The 19,132-nt window shown below is 43.2% G+C and overlaps 1 protein-coding gene across 15 annotated transcripts in view; it reads left to right on the top strand.

Moving 5' to 3' along the window:
* Positions 1-370: 370 nt before the first annotated feature.
* MARK3 (microtubule affinity regulating kinase 3) overlaps positions 371-19,132 on the top strand; it is a 65,931-nt gene continuing 47,169 nt past the window's right edge. For 3 of the 15 annotated variants that reach the window (XM_086749152.1, XM_086749149.1, XM_086749148.1), the window contains exons 1-3: positions 371-1,131; positions 10,535-10,573; positions 15,098-15,289. In XM_086749152.1, coding sequence (XP_086605278.1) covers positions 1,081-1,131; positions 10,535-10,573; positions 15,098-15,289 — 282 coding nt within the window. In that variant the 5' untranslated portion in view covers positions 371-1,080. The remainder of the gene's footprint in view (positions 1,132-10,534; positions 10,574-15,097; positions 15,290-19,132) is intronic. The other 12 variants (XM_086749155.1, XM_086749153.1, XM_086749151.1 and 9 more) reach the window with 8 other exon arrangements.

Below are 19,132 nucleotides of genomic sequence, written 5' to 3'. Positions count from 1 at the left end.
CTTCTGCCCTGTGGTGTCCCCAACACCTGAGCCCCCTACTCCGCCTCACACCGCTTCTCCTCTCATGCCCGGCCCGGCCGCACCGGGAGTCCCGCAGCTCCCCGAGGGCCTGTTTAGAAGAACCCCCCCGCTTCAGGCCACGCCGCCCCGAGGAGCGAAGGGTGGCTGGGTCCGTGGGTGATGTGCCGGGCTCCCGCTGACCGACCCCCGGAGAACGGGCGGGGTGGAGGAAGGGCTCGGCCCGGCCCCGGTCGCCGCTGCCGCGCCCCGCCCCGCCGCGGGCCCTAGCAACAAGCCGCCGAGTGCCGGCCTCCCCGGCGCGGCCTGGGCGGGCCCTTCCGGTTCATGTCGGAGCTGGGCTCGGCGCGGAAGAAGCCGGGCGGCCATCTTGGCTCGTCCGGGAGCGGCGGTGGGGTGGGGGGCAGGCAGGCAGGCGAGCGTCGGGCGGGCACTCAGCTTTTTCAGCCCGGCCGCGGCGTGCCGGTCTTCTCGGATCCTCGGGCGGACGGGTAGAGGCGGCCTGGGATGCGAGCAGCGGCTCGGTGAAGCGGGGCCGCGGCGGGGGAAGGAGAGGGGAGCCCCCTCGGCAGCGGGCCTGCGCTAGCCGCCGTGCCCCGGCTGCGGCGGAGAGGAGCCGGCGGGAGGAGCCGGGCTGCGCCCCGCTGCCTCCTCCTCCCCGCCCGCCTGCCCTGCGTTCCCCTCCCCCTCCCCCCCCCCCCCCGCTCGGAGCCGCTCCCTCGTCGCCTCCCTTCCCTCGGCTGCATCCCTCCTCGCTTGATGAGGCGTCCCCCTCCCCGCTGCTGACCCCCGCGGACCCCGGTCTGGCTGTAGGATGAGCCCGGAGGACTCGGAAGGGGCGAGGCCGCTCCGCTCCCCGAGGGGAATTTAGCTCGGGCGTGGGGCGCCGCCGGAGGGTGGGGGGCACCGACGCCGCGCCGCCCCCCCCTCGCCAGCCGCCTCGTCCTTCATGGTGGCTCCTTGCGACCACCATCTCCGAGCAGACGCGCAGCCCGGCCCGGGGGCCCGTGTGTGTGTGTGTGCGCGCCGTCGCGGGCAGCGCGGCCGCTCGAATCGAGTAAAATGTCCACTCGGACTCCATTGCCCACGGTGAACGAGCGCGACACCGAGAACGTGAGTACCGCCGCCCGCGGGGGGACCCGAGCGCGCACCCGCAGCGCAGGCCGGCCCGGGGGGGGCATCGCCCTGCGGAGGGCTGTCATCAGCCCCTTACCGCTTGTACTGTGCCCGATTCGGTTTAAATTAATTAATTATTTTTTTAACTCTTCCTCCCCCCCCACCCAGCGCGGTTCGCCTATTCAGTAGCCTTTGCGGGCATCCCTCCCCCAAACCCGGTGTCCCCTCTTATTTCTCGGTGGCGAGGATCGGGTTCGTTCGGGTGACGGGGAAGAGAAAGGATCGGCGGGGGGGGTGGGAATCTTGGTGGGTTGCTCTTTTCTCCTGATATGCAAACTTATTGCTAAAAGCAACCGAATAAACCTCTGGGAAACAGATGGGAACCCTGCAGCTTTGGTAGGGGTGGGCTAGGTGACCTAGATAATGGGCCTCTTCCCTGCTTAATTTGCAGGGTTTTCGATGATAGTGACGCTGTTAGAGTAGTCACCTGTTCAGATGACATTTAAAGGGTTTCTTTATTGGAATTATCTTGCAGATAAGAGAGCCTGTGAGTATGTTCCTCCTTCTCCCCTCCTCCTCTTTTTTGTTTTCTTTTTTTTCCTTAACAAAGCCAGGGTTTAGGAATTGACAGTTTATTTACAAGATTGACTCAAACACTGTATTAACAATCACACAGGTCGTATGCTAAAGGAAGAAGAAAAAAAAAAAAAAGTAGTCCTACCGCATGAGCAGAATGAGCAGATAGCCACAAACGAAGCTTGGTAGGAGACTCCCTTTCTGCAGATAGGAACTGTGTTTCTTTTAAGTTAAAACTTACTTGATCCTGGTGTATCCTGTCGAACCATTTTTCTGCATAGGCTCTGACATGTCCCCAGATGATAAACAGAAGGGAGTTGTCACTCACTGTGGCCTAAAATGAGTTGATCAGCGAACTTTGTGTTCAGCTTTCTGTAAAGGCTATCTGATATTCTGTAGAAGACAGATTCTAAGCTTGACAGAGGAGGCTTTTTTTTTTTTTTTTTTTTTTTTTGCAAAGGCTGCTTATGTTTTGGACTGGCATGAAAAAAGTGGAAACTTTTGTTAAAGATCAGGAAAAACTGTTGGACTGTTCCAGACCATAAATAGTACAAGAAAAGTGATGGTAGCCCCATTGTTTAAAACAAGACCAGACAAAGCGTTAGGAAACATGCTGTATGGAACAATTACTGCATTACTGGGGATTTAGATTTTATTGACATAATAGGCACTTCTAACTTCTGTGATCTTTATTTGTTTTAGCACTAGATGCAACCTGCAGGCTAAGGGCTGTATTGAGCAAAAAGCCAACTAAGCATATTTGGTTGTAAAATCTCAATGAGCTTCCTGCCTTGTGGAAGAAAATAATTAAAATATTATGCAGCCCTTCCTATGCCATAGGGAGAGTTGAAAAGGTAGCATACTCTGCAAAATACTATACAAAGTTTATTTGGATAATTGTTTTAGTCTATAAGCAAACCTGATAGAGGTTTTCAAGCTCCATATATATGTGTGGAGGCCACCCAGTAAATCATTTTAGTAAGTGTGCACATCAGGTTCTCTAATGTAATTAATTCAAACTCTACTATAGCTAGCTTAACGGTGGAAATACTTAGTATGTGCTTGAGGAAGTACATTATTCGCAAGCTGTGTGTTTTGGCACTTGAATTTAGATTTTTACATGTCTTCCACTTAAGGCACCTTGTTCTCACTTCAAAATATTGGTCTAACACTTTTCTTTAGTAATCGTTGTAATCTGACGTACGGGGATTGTCTTGCTTGCAGATGAGTTGCCTTAGGTTTAGATTAAGACATATCTTTCAGCCGCTTTAATCTGGGCTGGTGCCTGCAGAGATACCTGTAGGGAGTGATATTGACAGGGAGTGATTAATCCGAGTAATCACCAAATCCATTGAACCAGCCCCCAAGTACAATCTTATGTCTAAACTAAAGAGACATGGGTTTGATGGACGGACCACTCGGTGGGTAAGGAGTTGGCTGGATGGCCGCACTCAGAGAGTGGTGGTCAGCGGCTCAATGTCCAAGTGGAGACTGGTCAGGAGTGGAGTCCCTCAGGGGTCTGTGTTGGGCCCAGCCCTGTTCAACATCTTTGTCGGTGACATGGACAGTGGGATAGAGTGCACCCTCAGCAAGTTCACTGATGACACCAAGCTGTGTGGTGCCGTCGACACGCTGGAGGGGAGGGATGCCATCCAGAGGGACCTTGACAGGCTGGAGAGGTGGGCCCGTGCCAACCTCATGAAGTTCAGCCAGGCCAAGTGCAAGGTCCTGCACCTGGGTCATGGCAATCCCAGGCACAACTACAGGCTGGGCAGAGAATGTATCAAGACCAGCCCTGAGGAGAAGGACTTGGGAGTGCTGGTGGACGAGAAGCTCAACATGAGCAGGCAATGCGCCCTTGCGGCCCAGAAGGCCAACCGCATCCTGGGCTGCATCAAGAGGAGCGTGGCCAGCAGGTCGAGGGAGGTGATTCTCCCCCTCTGCTCTGCCATGGTGAGATCTCACCTGGAGTACTGTGTCCAGCTCTGGAGCCCCCAACATAAGAAGGACATGGACCAGTTGGAGAAGGTCCAGAGGAGGCCACGAAGATGATAAAAGGGCTGGAGCACCTCTCTTATGAGGACAGGCTGAGAGAGTTGGGGCTGTTCAGTCTGGAGAAGAGGAGGCTCCAGGGAGACCTGATAGCGGTCTTTCAATACCTCAACGGGGCCTACAAGAAAGATGGGGAGAGGCTGTTCAGTAGGGCCTGTTGTGATAGGACTAGGGGTAATGGTTTTAAAATAGAGGGGGGTAGATTTAGATTGGATATTAGGAAAAAATTTTTTACAGTGCGAGTTGTAGAGCACTGGGACAGGTTGCCCAGAGAGGTGGTGGAGGCCCCATCCCTGGAAACATTCAAGGCCAGGTTGGATGGGGCTCTGAGCAACCTGATCTGGTTGGAGATGTCCCTGCTCCTTGCAGGGGGGTTGGACCAGATGACCTTTGAAGGTCCCTTTCAACCCTAACCATTCTATGATTCTATCAAGAAGCTGTCTCTGGTGTTCTGGCCATCACCTGTCTAGAATTTCACCAAACTCCATTGTGTTCGCCCTTGCTTAAAACTAAGTTTAGATCTGACAGTATTTCTGAATTACACCTACAGATGTGGACTTGCACAGATTTACTCCAGGTCTCTTTAGTACCAAATGTGACGGTTTTGATACTTAAACTAACTGTTCTTCCACCACCCCAATGCTGGGTGTGTTGTGTTGGCAGGTAAATTGAACCCTTGATTCTCTTTCACCTAAGAGAAATCTAATTAATTAATATTCATAGGATTCTTTGAAGCTCAGGTGGGAAGAGGCTCAAGAAGTGCCAAGGTATTCAGCTAGCCTTTGGGCCATGGTTGTGAACCCCCTTAATGCCTTCTCTCTACTTGGAAGGTTACCACTGCTGACAAAGGCTTGGCTGGTGTTGAATCTGGTTGAAGCGTGCTGATCATAGCTTATCCGTGTCCATACTTGCAGTTTTGAAAATGAAGTTAGCTTCCAGAATGACGATGTGCGTAAATTATCATTGTCTATGCTTGCAGTTAACCACATTCAGCGGTTGGCAAATCCTGTTGAGTAGACAAGGTCTAATTGTCAGTCCTTGATTTTTTCTGTTTTTTTCTTTTTTCTTTCTTTTTTTTTTTTCTTTTTTTTTTTTTTATAAGGCAGTGTATACCACTTCTTATCAAGACACTTCATGCATGTATTGCTGAAGTGGAAATACTGTCACAGTGACTTTCCCCAAAAGCCACTCACAGCTATCAAGTCTTTAGAGCCTTTGAGATTAAAGAATCTGGCTCAACCTGGTTTTGAGAGGAAAGGCATCCCGGATGATCTGTGATCATAGGAACTTCACACTTGGACAGTTGGAAGCTGGCTGTTGGCCTGCGATGAGCTGGCTTCTCACTGCAAAGGTAGAGCAGCTTCTCGCTGGCCATATCTTGTGTGGTAATGGCTGCCAGCTGCTCGGGGGATGGAAGTGAACGAGAGGATCAGATCTTTTGTCTTCTACAGAATTATATCCTGCATATGGGGACAAAAGGCAACAGAGGCAGCAGAGACCTCCTCTGTCCAGAACTAGGAGGCAACGTAGACATAAAGGACCTGTAGGTGACAAAAGAATGAGTAAATGTGTTTTAGTAGTGATGAGGAAGGGAGAGAAGATGGAGGAGGAAAGAGTGTGAAATTGTAATGGGAAAGGAAAGTAGACGGTGGAAAACAGACGATAAGAATAGGCACAGAGGAATGTGCATATGGCAGGATGGAGGACAACCACTGACAAAGAAATAGGAGCAGAAGAAACAAGATTGTGGAGAGTAGGACAAATACCCATTTTAAAAAATTCCCGAGGAATGGCAAGATGATGGAGAACTGTAAATAGAAACAAGGAAATACAGGTGGTATGGAGACTGGTAGATTTTTTTTTTTGTAAACCCATGAAATAGAAAAGAAAAATCTTAGACTAAACAGTTTAATTTGAACCTCTGTATCCACTGCACAGCTGTGTTTCTGGGGGAAAAAAAAGGCAACTGTTTTGAATGTGTTGGTACTGCAGGCCAATCTGAATTAAAAATTTAAGTAATTTGAGGAAAAGCGAGACTAAAATATACTCTTATCTCCATGACTGTGCCTAATGTGAAAAATTTGCTGTTGAAAAATGCCAGTGTGATGGCAATTGTGCTTGTACAAGCCTGTACAAAAGGATTTTGTGCAGCAGAAGGATCTGATTTTTTTTTTTAATTTAAAAAGGTTTTGTAAAGGCAGGATTAGGTTCAAAACTTTACTTTTAAGATACTGCAAAGGTTAGTGCAGTACCTCTTGATTTATGACCAATTAGCTATGAAATGCATTAGAGCATTTGCAGACAATATGCAAGCTCACATTATTCTATATATTATTTATCAGTCTTCTCCTATTACAAATGGGTCTGTAACTGGAATGCTTTCTTCCATAGCGTGAAATGCTGGTTGGTTTTTGGTTTGTTTTTTTTAAAGAAGGGGATGAGGAGGGAGGTGTGCCTGAGACCAGGAGTTCTGGTAGATTTTCTTCTAAAAGGACCATCTGCGTTCTTCCTTATTTTTCACCAGTTGTCATAGATGTTCTGGTTTGAATTAAGTTAGATGAAGGTGGCAAAATAACTAGAGATAACGTATGTTTTAGGAATTCATCTGGGATGTATTTTTTTTAATTCTGAATTTTCAGAGCAGGAAAATGCTTTTTGTGCATTTCTTACTGCCTGGAATGCCTGATGGGTCTCGTGCTGTGTTTGTACTCAAAAAAACACCTGATTAGGTTGTGTGGCATTGCGAGTCAGCCACCGGCTGTTAGTATTTTCACATTTTGAAGTGAGAGGTTTCATTCTTCGGCTCTGCCAAACAGCCTGTGCCGTGCTGTTTAATCATTTGGTTTCACTGTCGGCTCAAACTGATGGGAGGCTGCTGGGGGCATCAGCCTCGGCTGCCTCTCCCCCGCCTGTGGTTTATGCCAGCACTAATTACTGCTGGGCTGTGCGACGAGTCCGGTCAGCTCCCTGATCTGACTGAAATTAATCCTTAAGAAAAATGGCTGCACGTATGGACACAGAGGAGAGGATGGGAATGTCCAGTTCAGGTGGGGAAGGCTTCTTCCTAGTTTTGTTTTGCTTTGATTTAAGCCAGTGGTAGCACAGCACCCTAGGGCAAAGATACCTTGAGTTGTGCCACAACTACAAGCAGAGATATGTAACTACAGTGGCGCAGCTTTCACAAATTGTGGTGTTCTGCTCCTGGAAACAAATTTTTTTTTTTCTCCTTTTCTTACGTTATTTCAATAACTCAGAGAAACTAAGCTGCATGACCTTAGTCCAGAAGCTGTAAAAAGTCAGACTTAGTTAATGTATTTTTATTAGCACCACTGAATGTGACGTAAATTGTGGCCTTAGAAGTAGCAGTCTGAAAAACAGAACACAATTACAGAAATTATTGAAAGAAAATAAACAAGAGGAAGTACAGAGTTTACTATGCCAAACTTCATAGACTTCTTCCTAGGCTTTCTTACCCACGCACCGAATAACCTCACCTGCTCGATTCTCCGTTCTAACTCTAGTCGAAAGACACATTCGTGTTGATGTGTGCAGACAATTCCTGTTGACTGCGAGTCTCAGGTGACTCAAGTCAAAGGAATTCTAAGAGTGGAGGCATTTGTCTCTCTAGATCTCTGTCTCGTATGATGTATAAGTAGCGTGTGTCTGCAACTTCCTCCTCTTCTCAGTCAAGTAATGCTGCCTCATCGATGTCAGCCAGATCAAAAATGGAGGTCACTTTGGTTTTTTCGCCTCATGGCATATCAAGGTTGGCTATGCTGAGTGTGGAGATCATTTGCCACTAAAAATCTTTAGCGCTTATGCTGAATTGATGCTTACTGCTCTTATAACATAAACCTGAAAGGTGCTGAGTACACCTATGATAACTCTCCAGTCAGTCTCCTGGATGAAACCCTTGGGTTAAGAATTCTTGGCCCGTAAAGCAGCAACTTATTGAGCTCTGTGTATATATATATACATATAAACAGAAATTAACTTTCAAATAAAATTCATTTCTGCAGGGTTAAATTCTAAACAAAGTTTTCTATCTGCAAGCTCAATGTGGTCTTTGAAAACTAACTGTGAGGGGTTGTGGGTGGTTGTTTGTTTGTTTTTGGTTGGTTTTTTTTTTTTTTTTGGTTAGCATGTAATTACTGACAGTGATGACTCTGGAAACAACTTAGTTGGCAGTATTGTTGATGAGGAATAGAACATGGTTGGCTGTTCAGCTATTATTCCCCAGGCTGATGTCAATAAATATCCATTTAAATCAGCAGTAAAGAAACTTTGGCTTGAAAGATATGGTGAATGTCAGATCTTGATAATGTGAAGCAACAAAAGAGCTTTTAAAAAGCTTTTCTAACTGGCACCAGACTTATCTTTTTGATTATATAAGCAGGATTTCTTCACTGTTGTGTTGTTCAGTGCTAATCGTGGAATTACAGATTCCCTTTCTTTTATATGCTGCATAGAGTATGAACCAAATGATGTCAAATACATCAGCAGAGGCTGTAGTGGTTATACATGGAGAGGACTCCTGAGCCAGACCCTGGATGTCTGCAAAGGGGAGCGTCCTTCTGTCACTGAAGGCTGTTAGTGCTTCTCTATCGACATTCTCCCACTCTGATCTTCAGGGCAATGGTGCAGCTGTCACTTAACTCTTCCCACCACTGGTCTGTGGCCAGGATTGTGAGCGTGCAGGTGTTGCTTTGGGTAGCAATACTCCCTCAGCCAGGTGAAAGTCTCCTGTCCGCCTCCATCAGACTGCCCAGTGCAGAGAGTTCCATTGCTGTGCTCGGTTTGAGCTGTAGCTGTCTTGTCCTGACTGTTACTCCTGTGTTTTCCTTTTATTTTCCCCTCCTCGCTGAGGTTAGGGAGTATTAGGAATGTGTCTCGAGCTGTAGCCTGTGAGTGCTAAGGATTGTATTTACTCTTCAAGTTTTCCCTTTAAACTGGTTGTTAGACAAATACGACCTAATTAAACTAGCCACTTGTTTTCATGAAGTGTCATACCAGTTAAATAAATGAATACTGTGGTAAGCTGAGAATTGTGCAGTGAATTCTCCATCTTTTGACAAGGGAAACATCCAAATCAGTGGTTTGATCCAATCAGTTTACTAGCTATATTGTATTTCTAGATAATCTGTTTATCTCCTTTGCCGTTTTCTGACCCTCTCAGTTGTTCCACTTGATCACAGCATCCATAATGGTAGGACTCTACCACACTTCAGTGAATAGATCTGCCTTCATAGATTGATAACGTTAGTGCCACATTGCCGCATTTTCCTTTGTAGGACAGCGTTTAAAATTTCATGAGATGGAAGCCATGACTGTTTACCCTTAGGATTGATTATGTATCGAGCTAACCTAAAAACTGCCTTTTAATTATATGAGCTGGAACCAAAGAATTGGTTATGCAAACCAGCGCAGGCATACTGTGTCTGACAAAATCCGCCTTGCTCTGTATCCTGGTTTATGCCCTGGTCAATGGTAGGAGGGAAGTGAAATCAGGACAAGTACAGGACATCGTCACCTGATGTCTTCCTATTTTATAATGTAGGAAAATAACATAGTATTTCACAATATAAGATGACTTAGGGATTCCCAGAGCAGTAACCGGTATATAGACAATTGTGGTTGAGTGTTTGCTGTGACACCTCTTGGTGGTTGCCAGAAATGTAAGTCTGTGTTTTGACTTCCCAGTAGAATTCCTTCGTCAGCAGTTGCAGGATGCCCTGCTGTGCTGTTTCATGGGTATATCTGCGCAATAAGGCGCTCCCTCTGTGAATATCCTTGGGGCTAGCCTTTTTTCTCTTACACTGAGTAGTACTCAGCTGTCTGTTCTTAGAGATGTTAATGATAAATGGGAAATAAAATACAACACACTGTTAGGAAGGGCTGCACTGGAATTAGTCTTCAGATGTTTAATGTAAGATGTTTTTGTGTTTTAAAACCCTATGATGTGTTTCCTGATAAGTTTTTCTATAAAAGAGTGCTGATGGGGAGTGTGCAGCCAGAAGTTACCATGTATTTATATGCTGTGTGCCCAAGTTGGCATGATTCAGTGTCAACCAATTCAGCATCTCAAATGTTCATCATGTCCTGGAATGTTTTGATTATTAATGTTGTAAGGGATGGGCTTTACATACAAGTTTTTTCTTATAATTAAAGATGCTGAATCGAATTAGGCTGTTGTGATTGTTACTGATCTGACGGCTTTCCAAGAAATTCTGTAATACCACTTTGTAGTATCTTATACAAAGATGAGGTAACAGCTAAGGTAATAAACATTCCTAGAGACTTTTGTAAGATTACGTTTTATTAGTTCATTTGGCTCATGAGAGGGTACTTTTCAGTATTGTATAAAATAAATGCTCACAAAAAAACTAGAAGCTGATACTGTTGTCCTCCCTGTTTTAGAAGGAAAGCTTCCTACTTAATGTAAATAAACATGGATTTTTGCAGATCTTAGGCATTCTAATTTCGTAATGTTTTTCAACTCTTCACATGTATATCAGATTCTGTCTCCTCCAGGTTTCTCTCAGCTGTTGGCACCTTCTTAAGCAGTATAAGAACTTTGATACTAGTCATCCTCTGCCCTGCCTGTTTCTAATGCTCTTAGCGTTAAGAGATCTCTAATCATACAGATGCTGGATAAAGCTAACATCTACCAGAAATATTTTTGTTATCGACACCTTCATACGTCATTTGCTTTTTACTTTCTTTTCTTTTCTTTTTCTTTCTCTTCATGCTGATCATTATCTGGCTATGAAAGGATGTCGGCTCATCATTGGGGGAAGGCTTTTGCGAAAAGGTGGGTTTTGCATTGTGTTCCATGTATAGTTGGTCTTGGGCTCCATCCCTCCCTTGCAGTAAGGTCCCTCACAAATTGAGCTATTTTACTCAATTTCCTTCTGGGTTGAGTAATACCTGGGTGGGGCTGGGGAGAGGAGGAGAATGCTGCTTTTTTTTTTTTTTTTTTTTTTTAATGAGAGGGGTTGTCATGTTGGCTTGAAAATGGATAGTTTTTTAGAGAACCCTCCTACTATGTGCAAAATAACCCTCTTTAAAGTATTTAAAAGATTTTTGAAATGGAACATGATGCATGCCAAGATATGGAAGAAAGCACTGTCTTCTTAGAGGTGGATTTCAGGAGACTTTTCTTTTAAAAGAGTTGGTGACTCTGGCTAGCCTGAAGCCGCACGAAGTACCAAGTCTCCTTGCTTCAGTTCCCCATCTGCAGTATAATGACCTTTCTTTGTGGGAAGACAGGTATTTTGGGAATCCCTCAGCCATGGTGAGTGTCATGAATGAGTGTTACCCTTACACAGAACACACATACAGGAGATACAGCTCACCTACCACAATGTATGGAAACATACAAATAAACACATGCTTGTTTTAAATCCTGTGTTTTTAAGACAAACCTCCTTTCTTATTGAAGACCTATAATTGTGGACCTGGGAAAGAAGCCTGAAATTGAACAGAATCTTTAGGGGTCAGAGGCTGAGTGAGGCAAAATCCGTGGAGTTGAGGGTCTGCTTGGGAAAAGACAAATGACCTGCATCTCAATTTAGAGCAGAGGATGCTACTGCTGTTTCTCCAGGCTGAGATTGGAGCTGTTAATCTGTGATGATGGTTTTGCTGCATCAAAGGAGCTGCTGAGGAAACTACCCTGGAAAGTAGCTGAGTCCAGCCAAATGCTATACAAGCCGATACCTGACTCGGACTTTTCCCAGACCATCTGTATTTTTACTTTTTGCCTACACCATTTAGCTTCTCATCTATCTATCATGGCTTCTTGAAAATTATTTGAGTGGGAGAAATGCTTTTACTCAGTTTTGAGTTTATGCCTTTTACTAATGTATGCTACCAAGCCCTCTTCTTCCTTCATTTCCATAAGCAAAATAAAATCCATGTTGAAACTGGGAAGCTGTTTTCTGCAGTTGTTAGAAAGCTTGTGTTCTGTTCAATATAGTAATCTCGTATTTGACAGAGGAAGGACTTGCTGATAGATTTACTTACGTAAAGTGAAATGTGCTTGCAAATGGACAAATTTCTACAGAGCAAAATACAGCTATGAACAAGTCACTTGGGGAGAACTGAACTTCTTAGGAACTCACAGCTTGATAGTTAAAAAAAAAAAAAAAACAAACCCAAATGGCTGAAAAAGGTTGTATTCTTGAAAATAAATAGTCTGGGTTAGGGTTAGGTTAGCAAACCTCCGTACAAGAAGATTGTTGCTAAATTTATCAATGCTAGTCCAAATAAGTTCACAGCTTTTAATTATTCCCTTTAAGTGCAAAGCTAGAAAGCATGAAAAAAATGACAGGACACAAGAAGTCATTCCTCAACAGCAGACAGTGAAGCTCTCAAGATATATTAACTGGAATGGTTTGCTGTGTGGAATAGAATTTGTTAGTATAACAGAATCTTTCTTTTACCTTGTATTATTTATATAAAGTAGGATATGAGTTAGATCAGTTCTGGATAACCTGTACACAGCTTTTCTGGTTTGGGAATATATGGTTCCTGAAGCCCATGTCTCAACTGCTGCATAAGCTAGCTCAGGTCTAACACAGTTTATTAGTTCAAGCACAAGACAGCACAGATACAGATACTCTGTTTTCAGAGTCAGCTGCATGGCTCCAAAGCAACCTACTTGTTGACTCTGCTGGAGAGCCTAAGCTAATAAGCCCTGCATGGAGGCAGACTGGCTCTTTCTGAAGCCAGCTTGTGTGCTTGTGCCGGGTGTGAAAGGGCTATAGTCTCAGTAGTTCTGATGTACTTCTTCCAAGGTAGGTTATTGTCTCAGTGTAGTGCAATGTGAGTAGTACAGCTGTATTCCTGGGATGCTGTACTTGAAGCAGAAGTGAGCCTTTCTCTATTTTATCCAATAAATATCCTCGTGGCCCTGTACAGAACATCCCGTTTCCTGATTGCTGGGGGTAGCAATGCAAGAGGATGTTAGCATCTCGCATCAGCAGTTGCTGCTTGTTTCTAGCTGGTCTGAATAACTTGACACTTGGAGGTACTGGATGAGCTGACAGAGAAGTTTTCTGCCTTGTGTGCTGCAAGGTTTGTTAGAAGTTGTAGTTTAGGGAAGCACAGAGGGTCGGCATTGCTGTGTCACTATGTACAGGAGTAAATAGGATGGCCAGAAAGCACCAGCATGCCATTACGGACAGGCAAAATAGTGAAGTTGTTGATACAGGGTTTCGTTGGCTTTAGTAGTTCCTTAAGGTGGGCGACTGGTCTTGTCCTTCCTCTCCTTGAGAATTATTGATTGATAAACACTTAACCAGTTGTTGTAAGTCTGAAGATACTATTGAGAACAATGAATTGTTATCAAGCGTTGCATTTTCACTAGATCTTGTTACGGGTGTGCCTCTTGTTCCTGTGCCATTTATTAGAGGTTTGGAAGAAGTGCATACTACTGCGCCTGAAACTAGGATAAAGATTACTAGAACATTAAATAAGGCGGGATGGGCCAGTCATCAGGAACGTGTAATAGCCTGCATGTAAGGAAACTCTGCGTTTTGCTTCAGCCAGATGTGAGCTCGTGCATGTAAGGACCAGGAATGAAAGTCATTATGGGTGGTAAGGGAGTGGCAAGCAATAATTCTTAAAAAGAGTTGGGGTGAGTGTTGGGTGGTCAGATGCAGATAGTCTTCTGCCAAGAAGGGCTAGTTTTGTCCATGTAAAATCAGTGGAGTGTTGAACAGAAACGCATTCTCTGTGTTTAGTCCTGCTGCAGTTGGTGGTGGTATGGCATGTCCAGTTCTGGCATGAGCCCCACAAAAATATGTTGGAAAAAGAGAAGAGGGTTCTGAAAAGACCTACAATAAAAGTTTTCTTGTCTTTAAGTGTTCTTAAAGCAGCCTGTTTAGGGAGCTCAATATAGATGTATAACTTACTAAAGTGAAGGAGTAGCGTGATCATAGTAATTAAGTACCTATATGGGAAGTACAGGTCTGGTAACAATGCAGTAGTGGGGCAGTAAGGAGAAACTAAAGCCAGATTGATACTAAAACATTATATGAACCACAGGGTGTGGGTTTTTTTTAATGGTAACTATTGAAACAATTTTCCAAGAGTTGCCATAGACTTCTATCAGTAGTATTTCTTAAACGAAATTAATGTCTTTCTAAAAAAAAAAATTGATCACAGCTGTTGCACTCAAGTTAACAAACCAAGGAACTTAAGATGCCAGAGTATGGTCACAAGGTTATATCAGGTTATTAACTGGAGTGTGAAACTTGCCAAGTGTCACGCAAGCATGGATTTGTTCATTTGTGCCTGTACCATGGTTGTTAGCTCTTGAGTTATGATCTCACATCTTTATGCTACAGTGATTTTCAGACCAAGTGTTGCTGAATGCCAGATTTTTCATTGTCCCTGATGGGTTACAGCAAGATCTGGGGTTTCTGGGATGGCTGTAAATTTAGCATATCATCTTCTGTGTATCTGAACATTTGCTCCACATTTGCGGACTACTGAGCATTTCTAAGTAATACTTGAGTTTGTGAAGTTGGTGTGTAGACCTCAACCATAAGTTGAGAAGTAAGGGACATGAGGGAACCTGTTTCATAAACAGACTCTATCAGGAAATTAAAAAATGCTTTAGTGCTATCTTAACCATGTGATCTAATGAATAAAGACTATTGTAGGTATGATATATACCCATTCATTTTTACAATTAATAGCTGTTCAGGGAAACTGAGTGAAGGGAACTTAACAGATTGCAGGCAGCATTTCAGATCTCTGTAACTGGTGCTCAGGCTATTAATATCTGAGGTTTCTATATATTGGGTAAGTTTTCTTCCCTTGTTCTCTGGGCCATCCTGGGTGTTTTCAGTCATGAGGTTTTGTAAGAACAGGAGTCTAGTACAGATTTAAAAAATCCATATATTGTTTTGTCAGTGGTATTAAACTGTCCAGTCAGGCTGAGCATTTTACTGTGTGTTCTTTTGGAAAAGCTTTGTTCAGGTCTCCTTTCTCAAGGCTTCCTGTTCTAGATGGGCACAGTAATGCAAACTGCAAATAATATCAAACACCTACATATTCCATAACTGATTCGTCAGTCCACGTAAGTTTCTTAGAAATGCTCAACTATTGCTACGTTTCAGGTGACATCAGATGATGAAATGGATATTGTGTTAGAAACTGGGAACCTTGTTATTGTCCCCCTCAGAGCAAAGTTCAGCATGAATCTAAGTTGGATCCTTTGAAGGTTCCTTCAAAGGAGTTGCTAATGTTTCTGAATGTTGTATACTTCTCATCATTGTTGTGTTTTGTCTTTATTTCTCAGCCTTATCTGTGTATGTTTTTATTGCAGCACATGTCCCATGGAGACGGACGGCAGGAAGTTTCCTCTCGAACTGGGCGCTCTGGAGCTCGCTGCAGGAACTCTATAGCTTCCTGCGCAGATGAGCAGCCGCATATTGGAAACTACAGACTCCTTAAAACGATTGGAAAGGGGAATTTTGCAAAAGTAAAGCTGGCAAGGCACATCCTAACTGGCAGAGAGGTAAAGTGGTATGGGTGTAAACAGTAGTGAATTGCAGTAGATGTGAAGGTTCTCTCAGAACAGCATCATCTAAGTCTGTGAACATTTAGCACATTTTACTAGAGATACTGTCACTGATGTAGAAAAACACAAAAATGGAAAAAACAGTTGGGTTTTTTTTTAGTAATGATTATGAAACTATTTCTCTTGAAAATGGTCTCTTAAACTTGTTTATTTTGACAAGTCCCTGTCCAACTGAATTGTGTTCAAGTTTACTACTAGAATTCTCTGCTAAATCCTCCATTCCCCAAAAAGGGCCCAATATATAGCAATTAAATAAGCTTGCTGGAAATATTACCTCTTGATGTCTCTATACTGCACAGGGCAGGGCTATATTGGAGGGGAAGTCAGGAATGAGAATTAATATATCTTCTTGATTATGCTCTGAGTAGCCCAAACACGGTATTTTCTTGCCAAAGCAACATATCTCCAAGGAGTTTTGCTAGCATCTGCAGTGTTGGGCGGCCTTGGGGAAGACACGGGAGTTTGTTGAGAGCCAATTTGTGTGTCATTCAATGTTGCCTGCTGTAGACAAGCTTTCTCTCTTGTATCTGTTTGTAGTGTCTAAGTCAGCTCCATAATTTGTTTCATGCTTACCATTGCAACGTAATTAATAACTTGCACTTAGTGATGGTTCTGATTTGGTGAACTGTAATCCTGTTTGCTTCGTGCCAGAAGGTGTTTCTTGGTGCTGTTTTATTAATAGCAACTCTATGCTCTATGTAATGAGAGAGGGAGAAACACCTTGTTGACCTTTTCTTGCCAAACCTGTCTAATGAAGTAAATATTTGCTGATACCGACAAGGACTGTTAAAGAAAGCTATGTGGCTGACTGCATTGCTTTAAAGGAATTTCTTTTTTCTGACGTGATGTGGAGTTCAGTAGCACTACTAGGAACAGAGGGGACATCTTTTTGCAGGAGTTGTTGGGAGGCTTTTTTTTTTTTTTTGTAAGCTGACAGTTCTGGTGATGAGCAGTGGTATTCTGGTGTTCAAGTTAATGCTTGTTTGTAGACAAAGTTAATTGCTTTCCACTTAAGTTCCCGCCTCTTTTTACTGATACTTAACACAGGAAATGCAAGTACTTGGTTAGTATTAATTTGCTATTATAACTATAAGTATAGGAGTTGGGGATAGGTATCGTCACACATTGCTTTGCAAAAATTGAGGTATGTTTTCTTTTACTCGCAGGTAACTGTGTGTTGATCTCTGGTGCATTATGTTTGTTTGAAATTACAACAAGTAAAGTGACAGTGTAAAATCTTTGGCCAAATTTGGGAAGATTTAAGTCCTAAGTTTCTCTAACTCTCGTGGAATAAATGTCACAGAGCATAAATACTTTCTGGGAGGTGGCCATTGTTCCTGGTTACCTAGAATGAGTGGCATTCCTTTGAAGGGAAAGATTAAGCTAGTTTTCTAGGAATATCTTGAAGGTATTTAAAACTTTTTTTTTCTTTGTAAGAAACATGAGTAAAAGTTTCTCTTTTTGTTTCCCTTCTTGCTAGGTGAACTGTACAAAATTGATAATGGTTACATATTTTAGATGTGTATGACCAGAACTGTTCACAGTATTCTGGATAACAATTTCCCCAGTGCCATTAATTTACCATTGCCCTTGCAGGAGTATTTATCTGATCAATCTTTAGATTGTGCTGACCTTTTTCATGGCTGTCACATTGATGGTTTTGGTTGTGATCAGCAGCTGCACCTTGTACTTTGATGAATCTTGCTTTCTTTGCTACCTCATCTCCAAGGTTGTTTATATCAGTTTTCCATTGTATTTGACGGAGCCTCTTAACTCCTTCAACAGACATAATCATTATGGTTTGACTTCCCATGCCAAGGCCACTGATACAGATATTAAACAAGATTGGTCCCAGGTCTTGTCCTTGAAAAACCCTTACTAATTTATTTCCATCCTGATATCTCTTCAGCCATTTTTTTAATTAAAAAAGCTCTGTGCACACTTAAGCTTATCTAGTTCAATAATTTCCATGCATCCTCCCAGATGAGGCTTTACAGTAGCCGTATCTTGTGTGTTTACATCAGGCACAATTAACTGTAGGAAAATATGTTGCATTTAACCCTTCTGTCCATTTCCCTGTTTTTTTTTCCCTGCAAGTTTTGAGCTCAAGAATTTTGTGGTAAATGACTCTACTGGGGGGGGGGGGGGGGGAAGTTAAATCCAGTAATTTCTAAACCTGTGTTGTCATTTTGTTTGTGATAGATGTTAGAAATCTTTATTAGAAGAATGTTTTTTGGTTTTTTTTTTTTGTTTCTTTTTCTTTATTTCTTTAAACCTGCCACTCTTAAGATTTTCGGCCGTAGCATTCTCAGTCTGGCCTCAGCCAGATGGCAGTCATCCTCCTGAATTTTTGATTTCCTGCTTTACACACACGTTCTTGCTGGCTGTCCTGTCTTTGTTCCTATTCTTTTTTCAATCTTACGTACTAAAACCCAAAATAAAATACTTAGTTTTGGAAGCCGCACTTAAGTGAAGTTTCATCTCTAGTGTATCCTTGCTGTATTTGAATGCTGCTTATCTGCTCCTTGTTGTCTGTGTGGCTATTCTTATTGTCCTTAGTGTCCAGTCGAGGTCACTTTATGGCAATTCGTTCTTTATATTTCTGTGCTGATTAACTTCTAAATCATGCAGCAGGTCAGCACTTTTCTGTCACTTCTTGGGAGGAGGAGACGTTTGTTCAAGCGTTCTTCTTGGGTAGTTGCTCATTTCCTTATATCTGGAGTCCTCCCTATGAATTTTCCTGTTGCTGAGACGCAGCTTTCATGTTTCCAACTAGATTAAGTTCCAGGACTCTTCTTTGTTTCCATCTTCAGTGTGTCTGCAGGATATATGATGGGGGCTCAGCCTCAAATTACAGAAAAGGAGAAATGTTTAGCCCTTTGGGGAGTGGTCAGAACATCAGCCTAACTTGAGAGGGTTGAATTGTCCTGCTGAGTGCATAGCCTTCTGCTCGCTGCAAAGGTGTGGAGGGAGAGTTAGCTTCACTGCACTAGAGCTGGCGTTTGGAAACACACTCCTTTGAGATCCTCTGTCGAGGAGAGTGTTGCTTGTAGGCTCCGTCCCCTTCCGAAACCAAGTCTCCATTGTAAATCTGCTTTTAATTCTTTGACTTTAAGCCATGTGTTTTCTGTTGTAATTTATCAGAGGTTATTTCCTCTGACAAGTTTTCCATACTTGCCAAACTTAATCTAAAAGATAAAGCTACCTTTTGCAGTTACCGAGGTGGTTGGAAGCAGAGCCAAAAATATATGAATCCTTCTGTTCGTTAAAGGCATGTGTTCAGTTAATATCCAGGCAGTTGAAGTTACCTAGTGAGACAGGATTCTTTCAGGATCCAAGTCTGACTCCAAGGAATCCATTGTCATCTTCTTTGTGTTCTTCCCTTGGAAAAAGTGAAATTTAAGAGGGAGAAAACATTCTGAGCAGTAGCAGTTTGGCCAATTTGCTCGATGTCTCAAGTTCTCATTGCTTTAACTCCCTCATTCAAGTCATGTAGGAGGAATGTTTTAATTCATGTTATTGTGAATGGTGAAAGCAAAGTTAATTTTAATTCCACTAATGATCTCACACAGAATATCATGGCTGATGCAGTAGTGTAGGTGGACTTGCATTCTTCCAACATTGACCATGGCACACAATGATTGAAACCGTTCCAGATTTGCTTTGTGTGAAGAGAGCAAAGTTTCTGCTTTGGAAGGCAATTTGGTTCTTTATAAACTATGGTTAGTAAAACAGAGGATTTTCTCTCTCAGGCTGCTCAGAACTGTTTTTGAGGGCAGG

Source organism: Chlamydotis macqueenii, chromosome 5 (genome assembly GCF_036417535.1).
Source record: "Chlamydotis macqueenii isolate bChlMac1 chromosome 5, bChlMac1.mat, whole genome shotgun sequence".
Taxonomy (NCBI): Eukaryota; Metazoa; Chordata; class Aves; order Otidiformes; family Otididae; genus Chlamydotis; species Chlamydotis macqueenii.
The sequence above is the reverse complement of the archived record's forward strand: the minus strand, read 5'-3'. Positions and strand labels throughout refer to the sequence as shown.